The sequence below is a fragment of the Mustela putorius genome, unplaced genomic scaffold (genome assembly GCF_011764305.1).
Source record: "Mustela putorius furo isolate JIRA1106 unplaced genomic scaffold, ASM1176430v1.1 tig00537293_pilon_pilon_pilon, whole genome shotgun sequence".
Lineage (NCBI taxonomy): Eukaryota > Metazoa > Chordata > Mammalia > Carnivora > Mustelidae > Mustela > Mustela putorius.
In genome coordinates, this window is record NW_025422431.1 from 1,183,439 (window position 1) to 1,200,902 (window position 17,464).

At 35.5% G+C, this 17,464-nt stretch overlaps 1 protein-coding gene across 2 annotated transcripts in view; it reads right to left on the minus strand.

The window, feature by feature from the left end:
- Positions 1-4,359: 4,359 nt before the first annotated feature.
- PPP1CB (protein phosphatase 1 catalytic subunit beta) overlaps positions 4,360-17,464 on the minus strand; it is a 44,082-nt gene continuing 30,977 nt past the window's right edge. For both annotated transcript variants that reach the window (XM_004777483.3, XM_004777484.3), the window contains exons 7-9: positions 13,763-13,914; positions 10,813-10,947; positions 4,360-6,203 (exon numbers count right to left, since the gene is read on the minus strand). In XM_004777483.3, the coding sequence (XP_004777540.1) occupies positions 6,099-6,203; positions 10,813-10,947; positions 13,763-13,914 (392 nt within the window). In that variant the 3' untranslated portion in view covers positions 4,360-6,098. The remainder of the gene's footprint in view (positions 6,204-10,812; positions 10,948-13,762; positions 13,915-17,464) is intronic.

Genomic DNA, 17,464 nt, shown 5'->3' on the forward strand with positions numbered 1-17,464 from the left:
CCTTTTCTGGAAATATTCTACTCAACCTCCCAAACAACTTGGCTGCAAGGATAGCAGATGTATTCATACGGTATCATCACTCTTCTTCAGTTGTTGGGACTCCTAAGCACGTTTCATCCAAGCTGGGTCAAATCTTCTTCCTGGAATTTACACTAGCACCCAGAATTCATTGTGGCTGACTACTCTCTTATACTGGAAGCAATACAACTCCTGAGAAGTATCAGGATGGTAAAATAATGAATCTAACAAAAGGACTGCATTAAAGTTTTCTCTAGAAAACATTTCTTCACTGTACCTCATTTTTTGTTCCTTACTGAAAATCTATCTTTCCCCACACTTGCTTCTATGATACAATCCTTATTTGTTAAATTGAGGCAACAGCCTTTCCACTTCCAAGTTTAGATTCCTAATTTTAAGTGTTCATAAATACTAGGGGATTTTTTTTTTTATGAAGATTTTATTTATTTGACAGACAGAGATTACAAGTAGACAGAGAGGCAGGCAGAGAGAGGAAGGGAAGCAGGCTTCCCGCTGAGCAGAGAGCCCGATGTGGGGTTCGATCCCAGAACCCTGGGATCATGCCCTGAGCCAAAGGCAGAGGCTTTAACCCACTGAGCCACCCAGGTGTCCCATACTAGGGGGTTTTTAAAAGACAAAATGTTACACTATACCACTTTTCTAAAAATATTTGAAGTAGCTCACAACAAAGGTGGCCCTAATGTCAATTAAACAGAGAACCTAGACTACAGAAAGGGGGAGGGGCAAGAAAGGAGCCATAAAGATCTTGGCAATTTTGATTCTGAACAAGAGGCAATTTCCCGGGGCACCTGGGGGGCTCAGTGGGTTAAAGGCCTCTGCCTTCAGCTCAGGTCATGTTCCCAGGGTCCTGGAATTGAGCCCCGCATCAGGCTCTCTGCTCAGTGGGGAGCCTGCTTCCTCCTCTCTCTCTGCCTGCCTCTCTGCCTACTTGTGATCTCTGTCAAATAAATAAAATCTTTTTTTTAAAAAGGCAATTTCCCCAATATGCCTGTCAGGTGCTACCTGGGAAGGATTTCTTTAAGTAACTGGACACAATTTCTCATGCTTTTAAAATTAACTATTATTATTATTTTGAGAAACAGAGCGTGTGAGTTGTACGGAGAGGAAGGTAAGGGAGAGAATCTTAAGCAGGGTCCAAACTCAGTGCAGAGCCTCACACGGGGCTCAATCTCATGACCCTGAGATCACGACCTGAGCTGAAATCATACTGGACACCCAACCAATTTAACTATCCAGGTGCCCCACAACTTCTCATATTTACCAATATTTTACCAAATGAAGATGATAGTTTTGATAATACACTGAGGATAAATGAAATTTGGAACTGTTAAAAACAAGTTCCGGGGCGTTTTTTCTTTTTGGGCTCTTTTCTCCAAAAGATTAAGGTGTCAAAACACCAAGTTTTGAAACTCACTTGCATTCAGTAAAAAAAAAAAAAAAAAAAAAAAAAAAAAAAAAAGCTTGCATGCCTACTATGGGCCAGGCACTACTCTAGAAGCTAGAGATACACCAACAGGAGAAAAAAAAAAGAGAGACAAAAAATCTTTGCCTATATAAGCTTACATTCAGGTCACAATTAGACTGATTGTCTAAGGGCCAAATACAACAAAGTCTTAAAGGAATGTCCAATATACTAATTGATCTGTACAACGAATAATTGATTTTCTTTAAAAAATGGAATAGACCATAGTTTGCGTTAATCTGTCAATGACCACACCCAAAGAGTTTAGGGAACTCAGCTGATGAAAGATTAAGGTACTTCATTCAAAACAGGTATTACAGTACAGTAACAGAAAGCTTTTAACCTAGATCTGTAATATTATCAAATTAACCTCAGTGGAGTTACCAGGCCCTAACTAGGCATGGGCTATAAAACCTGAGGCAATTATTCTGGGACATAGGGACTCTCTTTTCCTTTCTATTTATTTATTTTACAGAGAGATAAGAAAGCACAAGTAGGCAGAGCGGCAGGGAGCGGGAGAAGCAGGCTCTCTGCTGAGAAGGGAGCCTGACACAGGACTCAATCCCAGGACCCTAGAATCATGACCTGGCCAAAGGCAGCCACTTAACCGACTGAGCCACCCAGGTGCCCCAGAACTTGTTTTTAAAACTTTCTTTAGTTAGATACTACACAAGAGCTCCATGTTGAAAGTTGGGTCCTGGGCTTCACACATTTTTATGAGATAATAAAGTAGGTTATTAATTTTAATTTGGTAAATTGAATAGCTTCATGAATTCTACCAATAAATGATTTCTCAAGTAATTCCATCCCTTACACCTGCATGAGAGAGCTAGAGAGACCTGAATGAGAAAGTAAATCACAGTGACAAAGAAGTTTATAAGTCAACTAATACAGGAGGTGGTGGCTGAGGAAGTAAGTTTTGACTTTTACAATTTTCTAACTAGGGAACTTGTTTAGAAATTCTGGAATTCAAAGGTACAGGTAAAATCCAATTTTAACAGATTAAAATTATTACACTGAATCTAAATTTCACTTTTACTGAATAAACATATTAAAGAGAGCAAAGATAATAAAACTCTATGTGTATACTTACATGGAATCGGTTTATGTCTTATTTAACTCCTGTTCATTTTGCAAGGTATGAAAATCTCTTTACCACTTTACAATTCCTTTAACCACTTGGCTGTTTAAGGAAATTATAAAACACTGAAAACTATTAGCAAAAGGGACACAGTATTTCTCAGCAGATGCCACTGGTATACTTAGGCTATTTAGTGTCTTTTCAGGCACAGCTTTGATTCAGGGATGGATTCATAAGGAAAGAAGGAGGGGGGTTAGGTCAATGCAGATAAACCGGAACAAACCTGACCACTTTCCTTCTCTAAACACATTTTTAGTATATAGATGTGAAAGAAAATAATTGTTCTTTTGGTTCAACAGTTATGGTTGCCAAGGAGACAAAGGAACAAACATACCTGAACTTATATTTCAGTTCCTTGACTCAGTGAATATACTTTAATGTTCTTAAGGCATACATCTCAAGATGTTCCTGGTTTTCCCTCAGATGAATTTTTTTTGAAAGGCATATATATATCCTTTCAATACCCCTAACACTTCCAGTTAACGGGCCACCTTTTAAAGCCTTCAATTCTTCTTGCTGGTAGCCTGACTCAACATTTTGCACAAACCAGTCTTGACGATCATGATTAAAATTTGTCCCTAGGCAAAATTAAAACAAAAAATGTTGAAGTTTCAAACACAAGGAGTAGCACAATGTAGGTGATTTTTTCCAGTTAGGAACTAACAAAAATATAACCTGATAATTTGTGATCCCTCATACTAGCATGTTTAATTTAAATGTCATGACATTTGCATTAAAGATAAATTTGAACATAGAAATTAAAAACCAGAGAGGAAGAATGACATAAATTTAGTGACACTAGAATCACAGGGTATTTTTCTCTTAAGAAATGGGAGTTTTATTTATTTGAAGTAGCAGTGTTACCAACGAGATAATATTTGTAACATTATATGATAGAAACTTTTTTTTTTTTTAAAGATTTCATCTATTTATTTGACAGACAAGAGATCACAAGTAGGCAGAGAGGCAGGCAGAGAGAGAGAGAGGAGGAAGCAGGCTCTCCGTGGAGCAGACAGCCCGATGCGGGCCTCGATCCCAGGACCCTGGGATCATGACCTGAGCCAAAGGCAGAGGCCTTAACCCACTGAGCCACCCAGGCGCCCCTATAATAGAAACTTTTAAAGTGGTTTTAAGATGGCTTGAGTAATATTTTTTTTTAGTAATCTCTACACCCAACATGGGGCTCATATTCATGACCTTGAGGAACGAGAATCCTATGCTCCTCTGACTGATCCAGCCAGGAGCCCAACTGCTTGAATAATTTTTAAACATAGATTTCTATCCTTTAAATTTAGTGACCAATATTAACATGCTTAATGACTATTTTTTCATATTCAATACTGACCTGGATGAATTATTATAAAAACACAGTAAGTTGAATTCAAACTAATATGTTCTAAACGGAGATTAATAAAAGACTGTCCTGTCTCCCGCCAAAAATGTATTTTTCTAGCCCTGCTTCACTACGGCTATTAAGAGTACATCTAAAATTCTACTAGAAATTGCTCAACTTTCACTCCGATTAGGAAGATATTTAAATCACGTTACATAAAAGCCTGTGTAACCTAACCCAATACATCACATGTAGTACATGAACACTTCCAGAAAAGAATCAACTCAATATATGTCATTAAACTCTGTTTGAATAGAATGTGTGTCTAAATGTCTCATTATAAATGGGAAAAAAAAGGAATAAAATAACCAGTCAGGCTTCATATCAATTAGACAACTTTTACTAAATGAGAAAACTACATTTAAAATGTGCTTTAAAACAAAATGGAATTAGAAAAAAAGACATATGCATTTGAAAGAACTTTGCACTGTGCTGAAAATCAAATCTCTTGCAGTAATACAATATGCCAATTCATAAAATGTAAGTTAACAGAATTCTCAATTGAACATTTTCAAAGACAATATTACGGTCAAGAGTTTCACATCAATGGTAGCACATATAGAAGAAGGGCATTATAAATATGATGTCCATCCCTATGAAGCTTACAAATTTGACAATACTCAATAAAAGCTTTTAGAATCACATCTAAAAGGGTCGCATCCAAAGAATTACAAATCTGTGTCCTGTAAGTTCTCCTTCTAAAACCTTTATGTTGACTTTTCTACTCCTTGTCATTTGTTAATACTAACCCTTTAAAAAAAGAGAACAAGAAAAGAAATGCTGCAATAAACCCTTGATCATGTACAGAAATTATTGCTACTATAGTTCACTACAAAGCATGTCTATACAATATTGTATGAACTTTGATCATGAAAAATCAGAATAAAAATCTTTAGTGACATAAGCCTTACAATCGTATACAACATTCACATGGCAATATTAGACAGTTAAGCACCCAATAACCATAGTTGACAAAATGTCCCACTGACCAGCATTCATTTAAATACATCCTTCGTAAAGAGGGAGGGAAAGAGATAGTGTCAGCTTTCCAAGGCTTGTCAAAAAAGGATTCTCATGTTCTGTGAATCTAAAAACAAACAGCAACAACAACAACAACAACAAAAAACCAAAAAAACAAAAACAAAAACAAAACCAATGCAGGTGAGGGTGTTACCAGAAAGTTAAGCATGCCAAAAGGTGTTCCGTGCGAATTAAAACCTAAAGCCAAGGTACCACATAATCACATTACCAACTAGTTGGGTAATACTATATGAGCCTTATCTTAAAGTTAAATGAAATGCTACTGCACAATAGAGCATCAATAAGTTAAAAATTAGAGTGCACAAATCCAAATCAGTGGCAATTTCTGTATAAAGCAAAATATTCACTATCAGCTGTAAAGTTTGCCCAGTCAAACTGTCTGATTCAATCACTGGATTGGATAGTTTGCCTGTTTTTTAAAAATATCAATCTCTAAAATTCCTTTTTACTGTAATGAGGCATAAGTTTTCTCAGTAAGATCAAACAGGTACATAAGTAAATAAGCAAGGGAAAATAATAGTTGGTGAATGTCTTTAAAGCTCTTCCCACATTTCACTTGAAAAAAATGTTCAGGGAAAAAAAATTTAAAATATTTGCCATTATTATAGCAAAAACAGAACAAAACAAAAAACAAGCCCAAAATAATTAAACAACCAAGCAACACTAAAACCACATTACACAGATGGATCATCATGCTTTCATCTGGTTTAACTATCACAACTAGTTTAACTGGGATGCTTTTCAACTTTAAAAACTGTGATACGTGAAGATGTAACTTTTAATGGGTAATTTTGAATTTGGATTTAACTTTGCTGAATATTATAACAGAGTATACTTATTACAATACAGTGTAGCACATCTTTCTATTAGAAAAAAATTTAAGATCCTTTACCCGTCTCCTTAAGTTAAAGGTGTGACATCATAAAGGGTGTCAAATGGCTGGATGGTTTTACAGTGCACACTTATATATTATGAAGTATGTCCTTAACAAATCTGATGGTTTCTTTACAGAATTCCTTTCTTCACCTTTTCTTCGGTGGATTAGCTGTTCGAGGTGGAGTGACAGGACGTCCTGAATTCAGTCCACCATACTGGTACTTAGCTTTCTTTTCAGATGGTTTCAATATCTTAAAGTAAATAATTTATTAACAGTGTTATTCTTTCAAAAGCAGTAAGTTAAAGAAAATTGTTAGGAAAGTGGACTTTTCAAGAAATAACAAATTGTAAATAAAATATTTACGTAATTACACGAATTGCAATAAAAGTACAGAAAATAACAGAAAAGTTTCATGAACATTTCTCACATTTAAAAAGTTTGCATAGATAACTAAATATCTGAATATTGGTATTATTTGTCATTCTGTTAATTTAAAAACAAAAGCTCAAGCACACAAATCCTATAACTTCCCAATCCTTTACATTTTAAAAAAAAATTTTTTTTTTTTTACTTTAATTTCTTTATTGTGAAAGAGAGAAAGAGAAGGTGTGCACATGGGAGCATGGGAGTTGGGGGTTGGGTAGAGGGAGAGAGAATCTTAAGCAAGCTCCAGTTCCAGTGTTATCACCATGGAGCCAATGCAGGGCTCAATCTCATGACCCTGAGATCATGACCTGAGCCAAAATCAAGAGTGGGACACTTACACAACTGAGCCACCCAGGCACATTAAATTAAAAAAGGCGGGGGGGGGGGGGAGAAGAAGAAAGAAAGGAAAAGAAAAGAAAAAGAAAACGAATTTAATTACTGTATCCCTGTGGTGAGTGAAGAACACTTAGTTTATGAGTCAAAAGATCAAGCTGGCTACACAAGGGAAAAAGTGCTCAAGATCACTCATCATCAGGAAAATACAAATCAAAAGTATGCTATCACCTCACACTTGTCAGAACGGCTAAATTTAACATATGAAACAAGATGTTGAGAAAGTGGATCCCCCTTACACTGCTGGTTCTGGGAATGCAAACTGGTGCAGTCACTCTGGAGGTTCCTCAAAAAGTTAAAAATAAAACTACCCTACACCTCAGCAATTGCACTACTAAATATTTATCCAAAGGATACAAAAATACTGATTCAAAGGGATACATGTACCCTGATTTTTACAGCAGCATTATCAACAACAGCCAAATTATGGAAAGAGCCCAAAAGCCCATCAACTGATGAATGGATAAAGATGTGGTATAGAAGTGGAAAAAAGACGGTCTCTTCAATAAACTGCTGGGAAAACTGGACAGCTATATGTAGAAGAATGAAACTTGACCATTCTCTTACACCGTACACAAAGATAAACTTGAAATGGATAAAAGACCTCAACATGAGATAGGTATCCATCAGAATCCCAGAGAACATAGGCAGTAACCTCTTCAATATCAGCCACAGCAACTTCTTTCAAGATATGTCTCCAAAGGCAAAGGAAACAAAAGCGAAAATGAACTTTTGGGATTTCATCAAGATCAAAAGCTTCTGCACAGCAAAGGAAACAGTCAACAAAACAGAGGCAACCCACAGAATGGGAGAAGATATTTGCAAATGATAGTACAGACAAGAGGTTGATATTCAGGACCTATAAAGAACTCCTCAAACTCAACACACACAAAACAGATAATCATATCAAAAAATGGGCAGAAGATATCAATAGACACTTCTCCAATGAAGACATACAAATGACTATCAGACACATGAAAAAATGGTCATCATCACTAGCCATCAGGGAGATTCCAATTAAAACCACACTGAGATACCACCTTACACCAGGTAGAATGGCCAAAATTAACAAGACAGGAAACAACGTGTGTTAGGGAGGATGTGGATAAAGGGGAACCCTCTTACACTGTTGGTGGGAAAGCAAGTTGGTGCAGTCACTTTGGAGAACGGTGTGGAGATTCCTCAAGAAATTAAAAATAGAGCTTCCAAAAAAAAAAAAAAAATAGTTTCCCTATTACCCTGCAATTGCACTACTGGGTATTTACCCCAAAGATACAGATGTAGTGAAAAGAAGGGCCATCTGTACCCCCAAAGTTTATAGCAGGCAATGGCTACGGTCACCAAACTGTGGAAAGAACCAAGATGCCCTTCAACGGACAAATGGATAAGGAAGATGTGGTCCCATACACACTATGGAGTATTATGCCTCTATCAGAAAGGATGAATACCCAACTTTTGTAGCAGCATGGATGGGACTGGGACTGGAAGAGATTATGCTGAGTGAAATAAGTCAAGCAGAGAGAGTCAATTATCATATGGTTTCACTTATTTGTGGAGCATAACAAATAGCATGGAGGACATGGGGAGATGGAGAGGAGAAGGGAGTTGAGGGAAATTGGAAGGGGAGGTGAACCATGAGAGACTATGGACTCTGAAAAACAATCTGAGGGTCTTGAAGGGGTGTGGGGTGGGAGGTTGGGGGAACAAGGTGGTGGCTATTAGGGAGGGCACGTATTGCGTGGAGCACTGGGTGTGGTACAAAAACAATGAATACTGTTATGCTGAAAAGAAATTAAAAAAAAAAAAAAAAAGAAATGTATAGGAAAAAAGTATTTATAGGTTTTAGTCAGTTACCTTACTGAAATATTATGTTTTTTTCTGAATTTTGTAATATTTTTCAGAATTTAAAATTTTATATTTTTATTATCTTCTTATTCTAAATAAATATTCTTTTTCACCTGTTTTGAAAAAAATAATCAAATAAAGGTTAAAAAAAATAATGTGGTACAGATATACAGTAGAGCATTAGTCAGCCAAAGAAAAAAAATGAAGTCTTGCCCTTTGCAATGATATGGATAGAATCACAGTATATTATACTAAGCAAAATTAAGTCAGTTTGAGAAAGACCAATACCTTATGACAGAACAGAGGATCAGAGGGGCAAGAAAAAAAAAAAGGGAGACAAGCAAACCATAAGCCATAAAACAGACTCTTAACTATAGAGAAGAAATTGAGGGCTGCCTGGGGGAGGCAGGTAGGGGGACAGGTTAAATGGGTAAGGGGTATAAGGAGGGCACTTGTTACGAGCAATGAGTGTTATATGTAAGTGATGAATCACTAAATTCTACTCCTGAAACTAGTATTATACTGTGCATTAATGGACCCTACTACTATTTATTAGAGGGTAATCAGTCACAAGCTCTTTAATCTTAACTTTATGTGTAGATCTTAAAAAATGCATTTAAATATTTTACATACCATGAAGTCCAACTTCAAAATATATAAATCAATGATTTTTAAAATACTTAAAAGTTTTACAACTACTGCTACAATCTAATTTTAGAGAAAGAAATCTTGCTCCCATTAGCAATCACTCCAGATTTCCATTCTCTACTCCCCTAACTCCCTTCAACTCCAAGGAAATACTAATCTTTTTCTACTTATTTGTCTTTTCTGGCTAATTCACATAAACAAAATCATACACTGTGACTGACTCCTCACTGAGATAACGTTTTAGAGGTTCATTCATGTGGTAGCATGTATCAGTACTTCATTCCTTTTAATTGTCAAACAATATGGCATTTAATGGATATTCCACATTTTGTTTTCATTCTTCAGTTGATGGACATTTAGATGGCTTCCACATTTTGGCAATTATAAATAATGCTCCTATGAATATGTATATACCTGTATTTGAGTATCTCCCTTCCATTCTTTTGGGTATACCCATGAGTGGATTTGCTGGGTTATATAGAAAGTCTATGTTTAACTCTTTCAGGAACTACCACACAACTTTTCAAAAGCGGTTACACCATTTTACATTCCCTCCATCAATGTATGAAGGTTCCAATTTCTCCACATCCTCACCAATACTTGTTATAGTCTGACTCTTACTGTATTTATTCTGTGTTAATAAAGCTTTAACCTACATTATACACAGAAAATTTCAATTTTTACACAAAAAGTGTGTAGAAAAGATTTATGAAGCATTTCTTAGGACTATTCAGAGCATCACAGGATCTCAGTGAAAAAGAAATTAATTCAATTCCACTATGCTAAATACTGAAGGATAAGGTCTAGTTCCTATGCTTAAATGAGGAGTCACATATTTACACTGTTTCTGTCAGCTAGTACAGCTGACAGAAACATTTTAATACAATAAAGGGAAAGAAGGATAGGAAAGCCCCTCTAACATTTAGATAAAGAGAAATATAGTACATGCAGGAGAGGGACATAAAACCCTTTGCAAAAAACCAAAGTACTGAAGTTGTTTTAGTCTGTGAACAAGAATGGTTTTAAGTAGCAAACTATAAAGCCAGAGTTGGTCTGTTTCTTGCAAAAGGAAACAAAATCTAAGTTACTAACTGAATTCACATTCTTTTCGTAGGTTAAGCCCCTATTCCAAGAAATGACACAGGAATTTAACAATTCAAACATCTGCATCAAGAATGACTAACTTAAGTTCTTCAAAACTCTAATGTTTGATATATACCAAAATGTCTGGAATCTTTGTGAATGAAAACAGAAATCTCTAAAAAATCTGTTATAATCACTTAAAAAAAAAAAAAAAAGATTTTATTTATTTATTTATTTGAGAGGAGAGAGAAAGAGAGAGGCAGATCATGAGCGGAGGGAGAGGGATGAGGTAGAGGAAGAGAGAGAAGCAGATTCCCCACTGAGTAGGAAGCCCCATGAGGGGCTCGATCCTAGGACCCTGGGACCATGACCAAGCTGAAGGCAGCTGCCCAACTGACTGAGCCACCCAAATGCTCCAGACAATCACTTTTGAATAAAACTGATTTATATATATTATATCATACCTGAAATGAACACATCAAAGTTTCATCCACACTCATCATTCCACCAGCATTATCAAACTCGCCACAGTAATTTGGGGCTGAAAATAGGGTTACCAATTGTCGTTTAGCAAAAAATTCATATCCATCTTCTACCACCTGTGAAAGGAAAGGTCAAAGAAAAAACTCACTTATTTATAACTAATTCTCAACTATCTATATTATTTATTGAGCTTAGTGTGACAAAGACCTAAAAATAAACACTATTTTGTTTTGGGAGCTTGATTTTTAAACTTGTCTTAGAAATACTAAAACTGGTATGCCTTTTCTATAATGGCTAGATTTAGCTTAAATGAAATAATACATTTGTGATAACTAAAATATTTAAAAACTATACCATTTCTAAGGCTCTCCATATGCTAATAAGTACAGTATCTACAAGGACTTTGGATACCAAGTACTTTTTAGATAATGGCATTATATCACAACTATGGAATCCTTAACTCTTTAATGATTTAATATGATTTCTAGAATCTGTTACCAACTTATGAATGATTGAAACAACTTATGTTTCTCAGCTCTACAAATCTGAGAAGTAGATGCAATGACACATAAACACTTTATATTTATTTATGGTAGGCAAGAATAATTTTTGAAGTCTTTTAGGCATCCTTTGATTAAGGAAAATTATCCTATAATACTTGCTAATAAGAAAGGACTTCTAAAATAATTTACATTTATTTTTTATTTATTTAAAGATTTTATTCATGAGAAAGGGGGGAAGGGGAGGAGGGAGAGAGATTAAGTGCCCATGCACAAAGGGGAAGGAGCAAAGCGAGAGGGACAAGCAGACTCTGCACAGAGCTCGATGTGGGGCTTGATCTCAGGAACTTGAGATCATGCCCTGGCTGAAACCGAGACACACTTAACCAACTGAGCCACCCAGGCTCCCCCCAAATAATTAACATTTTAAAATAATTCCTACCTTAGTATCAGATAAATGCTCCTATCATGGCAGAAATTAGGTATTAACCTTTTCTGTTAAGATCTTGGTCACCTTATCTACTCTAGATCAGCCATTCACAGTGTTTGGCATTCAGTGTATCTTTTTAGTTCTTAGTTTTGCTTTTTCACTTATTCATCACACATTTACTAAACGAACAGGTTTATTGTAAAAGGATATATTTGTAGGCTGTGGTGTTTCCCAGCATTAAGTCTCTTAATTTTACAGATAATATGTTTAACAACAAGCAGAATATGATTTTGGAAGAGTCTGGAAAAGACTGTACAAACCAATGTAGTTCAATAACTTGACTTTAAAAAAAACAATTGTCCATTTCTGTAAAGATCAGTGAATGGAAATCTACAGTTGAAAAAATCTGACTATCAGTGGGTATCTTCTTAGGAAACTTAGCAGCTCTGCACTATTCCCTAGTAGTAGGTTTGTACTAGTTATTAAATCATAAATACAATATTTACCAAAAGGAAACTGCCAAAAGCAAAGGATTTGGGGATGGACTTCATTTCAACGGAACTAGGAAATTCTACTAGGAAAAAGGCATGTGACACACAACATGCACAGAAAATGAAAAGCCAGTCATCTTTGTTTACCCACAGGATCACATAAAGAAGCAGTCAGGTAAAGCATCCCCCAAAAGGGAAGTATTATGGAATGGCATTTAACAGGCAAAGAAAAAACAAGGAATCTTTCTAAGTATTATACTTAAAATTTCAAATACTTTCAGTACTTTCAAAGGTAGCAAGAAAACGTTTATAAATATACCTTTCAATGAATGTATTTCATAAAAACTATTTCAGAGGGCATGAAGACTTGATATATTATCATTAAAGTAAGCTTTGTTAATTCATTTATTCAACTAAGTTTACAAGGCAATGGATTTTTAAAAGTCAAAAAGTCACAATTTCCTCCCTAAAGAATATATATACAACATAGCAATGGAGGTAGACTTAAAAAAAAAAAACCCCACAAGTAAACCTAAACTGTATATATAAGGTAGAATTCAATAAACTCTCATTTACATACCAATTCAAAAATTACTAGGATTCTGCTACATTTGTTTCATTCATCCTCCTTTTCTTTCTGCTGATGTGGTTTTTTTGGTTGTTGTTTGTTTTTTCAAAAGAATCTCAACACCAGATGTGGGGCTCGAACTCAGCAGGCTGAGATCAAGAGCCACATGCTCTACTGACTGACTGCGCCAGTCAGGAGTCCTTCTGCTGTTATGTTTTAAAGCAAATCATAGACATGTCATCTTAACTCTATATGCTTGAGCATTCATTTCTGAAAAAAGGACATTCTTCTTACACAATAATGCTATTTTCACAAAGCTAAAACGACGACTCCTCCATATCTAAGACCCAGTCTATAACTGAATTTCCCCAACTGTCTCAAAAGTGTCCTTTAATACTACTGTCACTGGATTCTTATCTAAAATACGTAAGACATTATATTAAAATGGGATCAAATGTTTCTAGAAAGCTTCAGACAAACACCAAAAAAATCTGTCAGCATTGCAGTTCACTGCAAAAATGTATTTAGTTTGAAACTTTTCCTCCCCAAGGGTGAAAAATGGTTAATAAATCATTAGACTGCTAATTATGAGATCAAGGTATAGGCTTCACCTCTCTTATTACTTTCCTTGTATAATTAGCTTTCTTGGATCTCAGTTTCCTCAAAAATAAAAAAAAGCAGATTTGTGCGTAGTATTAAAATATTCAAATTTTATATATATATTTAGTTAGTTAGTTTTTATTTTTACTTATTTGACAGAGAGAGAGAGAGAGAGAAAGGGAACACAAGCAGGGGGAGTAGGAGAGGGAGAAGCAGGTTTCCCGCCAAGCAGAGAGCCCGACGCACAACTTGATCCCAGGACCCTGGGATCATAACCCAAGCTGAAGACAGATGCTTAATAATTGAGCCACCCAGGTCCCCCAAAAGTTTTATATATCATACCTGATGAGCTCGACAAATCAAGTCTAAATCATGACGATTCAGAAATTTACTGACTACATCAGCTCCAAAAGTGAAGGAAACACCACGATCATTTTCTCCCCAGCCTTGCACATCCTTATCTGGGTCAGACCACAGCAAATCACAGAGCAAGCCTTTAAAGAATAAAAACATGGCAATGAAAAAACAAAATAAAGTTTATAAAATAAAGCATATCTGTATTACATTTCTTTTATCACATTTCTTCTTGTGTCCTTTTACACTTTAATAAATAGTAACAATCACTTGCTCCGTAATATCCCGGCCTACCAAATTTAGTCATAGCCCAACCATATAAATGTAATTTTGCCTGGCTGAAAATAGCACTCTCCAACTCTTTCCACATATAGGAAATGTGTGTATGGCACACTCTAAGCATACAATGTACGGAAAAGGCTGTTCATTTTTGTACACAGTTTCTCCATGTGGATAAGCAACGGACCCAGCAGCATTTCCTGAACTGAGGCTGTTTACACTATTTCTGGGTGCCAACCTACTCAATTAATCTATTTTATTTATTCTTTTTTTTTAAGATTTTTAATTTCTTCATGTAACAGAGAGAGAGAGATCACAAGTAGGCAGAGAGGTAGGCAGAGAGAGAGGGGGAAGCAGACTCCCTGCTGTGCAGAGAGCCCAATGTGGGGCTCGATCCCAGGACCCTGAGATCATGACCTGAGCCGAAGGCAGAGGATTAACCCACTGAGCCACCCAGGCGCCCCTGTTTTATTTATTCTTAAGCCAGTAAGATAAAAAAGCTTTTAAACACATCTTTATATTTGGTAGGGGTTGTATCTCCACTTAGTATTTTTCTTCAGGATTGTCTTGGTTACTTTCAATCCTTTGTTCTTCATACATACTTCCGAATCAGTTTGTGTAATTCCGTGAACCCAACTAAGATTTCACTGGAACTGTATCTGACCTAATGATTGAAGGATGAAAACATTTTCTGTAAAGGTCTGGAGGACTTAAATGAAATATAGATGAACAAAATCAGAACAGATCCCTGGCTTTAGTTCTGAGCATTTAAGAAAAGAGGTCAGAGCTAAAAATATTTGAGTATCTCTATCATACTCATTATTGTGTAAGTCTTAGGAGGGACTAAGACTACCTTGGGGATGACAAGTGAGAAGACTAAGAAATGAACTCTAAGAAAGCAAACATTTAATATGCAGGCAGAGGAAGGAGAAAGGGAAATGAGAAAAAAATACTGGGAAGGAATAATCAAAACAAAAGGAAGAGATTAGAACAACAGAGATCTCCTGAAAGGGGTAAGAATTATCCAAAAGTAGGAAATGGTTAAGATTCAAGAACAATGAATAATTGGAACAGGACAAAGACCAAAAAATGTGCCATTTACAATTTTATCAGCAGACCTTAATGAAAGCAGTTTGCTGATGGATGAGAAGAAAATGGTTAAAAGTCAAACTATAGTGAGATGAAGAGGGGGAGATGTTGAGATGATGATAGTAAGTACTTTTGTAAGACCTACAGTGCTAAGGGAAGGAGAAATCAGTGCTAAGGGATGATTTGTTTGTAAAATAAGCCAATTTCAAGATTTTTTTTTTTGGGGGGGTAATTCGTGAACTTCATAATACAGGTTCTATCAGGAAAGAATTTCTTTTTGAGTCATGATATAGTTTGTCTTAATAGGGGAATTACTAAAATACCTTGTAGAATTGGTGGCAATGTACTCTTAATTTCTATTACTATTTTCTAAGCTCCTGCTATGATGCCTGACAAGTCCACCAGCATACAAAACCCACGGGGATGGTCTAAATTTACAAGCTCTTCCTGATTTTTAAAGAATCACAAACTGATTCTTTAGAACACACACACACACAAAACCCAACACACCACCAATACTCTATAATGATATTTTTTCCAGTTTGTTTCTATAGGTGAAGCAATGAGCAAGAGGCCAAGATATTAATCTTTAATTTTAAGGTGACAATAAAACTAGAATGCAGTTGATTTCCAAATTACTTGGGAAATATGACAGCCTGGATGTATATAAAATCAAACAATGATAACAACAATGTGGCATATTTCAACCTTAATGGAACCAAGACAAGAATCTCAGAGTCAAGGTTGAACATTTTATAATTTAGTTCTGAAAGAACAAGAATCATATAATCATTTGGCTGTTTAAAAAAATGTATTAATTTATAAATTAAACTTCTGAAGATTACAGAGAATACCAAGGGTTAAAATGTCCATTTTCAGCATTTCAAAAACTTGTTGCACCCTTAAAAGTGACTTATGTATGAATTATACTAACAAAATCTGAAAATGTAATTACTTTAAATATGTATTTATATTGTACCTTATTTAAAAAACAAATTTTAAATAAATGGCTATTATTTATTTTGTTTTTTTAAAAGATTTATTTGATATAGAGAAATCAAAAGTAGGCAGCAAGAAGGGGTGAGGGGGGGAGCAGGCTCCCTGCTGAGCAAAGAGCCTGATGCAGGGTGAGGGTCCATCCCAGGACCCTAAGATCATGACCTGAGCCAGAGGCAGAGGCCTAACCCTCTGAGCCACCCTGGCGTCTCTGTTTATTTTATTTTTAAATTCCATGATCATTAACTTACAATGTTGTATTAGTTTCAAGTGTACAATATAGTGATAAAATGTGCCCTATTATTATTTAAATACTAGTTTCTACTAGGTTTAGTCAAATGTAGTCTATAATTATAATCAAAATCTGATAAAATACATGTTTTTTTCCCTTTTGTATTCAACACAAATTGTTACTTACACAAATTAGTCATGAGGCAACTTACAATAATATGCAATGTCAGTGGCTTACTGACAAGAGGATCTATACATCTGTTTATAATGGTTGATGTTTAATCATAAGTAGCATTTTGAGTGATATTATCAGGCTTTCACTACACTGAGCAAAACAATGCAATCATACTTGAAATCAAATAGCCAAATGCATGTTCTTAACAGTTCAATTTAAAGGTTTAGCCATGTTTTGCTTAGGTATTCTACTATGAATACATTTTTTTCATTTTTTAAATATTTTATTTATTTATTACAGACAGAGATCACAAGTAGACAGGGCAGCAGGCAGGGGGTAGGCAGGGGGGAGGGGGAAGCAGGCTTCCCTCATGAATATTTTTTAATAACTACTTTTTTAAAGATTCTGGATCATATGAATAGAAAATGGAAAGAAAAAAAAAGAGTAGGAAATGTACTGAGTAACCATCTTGTTCAGCCTTATTTACCATTTTTTACCAGTACTTATGAGTAATCAAATCCCCTTTACAAAACTACCAATAAGCAATCTTCTTATCATGTGCTGCAAGACTTTTGGTTTTTCATTTACATGATCTAAATATACAAAGAATTTCTAGACCCTATGGCAGTCTAGACCCTAAGGCAAAAAAACTTCTAGACCCTATGACACCCTCATTTTGAAGATGTTCAAGTTTGTTGAGAATTGATGAATACAATACATAATGGTTGAGTCTGATTACACAAATAACAATGGGATAATTAATACATTAATGTAATTTATTAAAAAAAAAAAGTCTGGTAGAAACTGAAAGGACAGTTTTGCTTATGTTAATGCCTTTTTTTTTTTTTTAAAGTAGGTTCCATGCCCAGAGTAGACCCTATTCATGGCCTGAACTCAGAATGCTGAGATCAAGAGTTGGC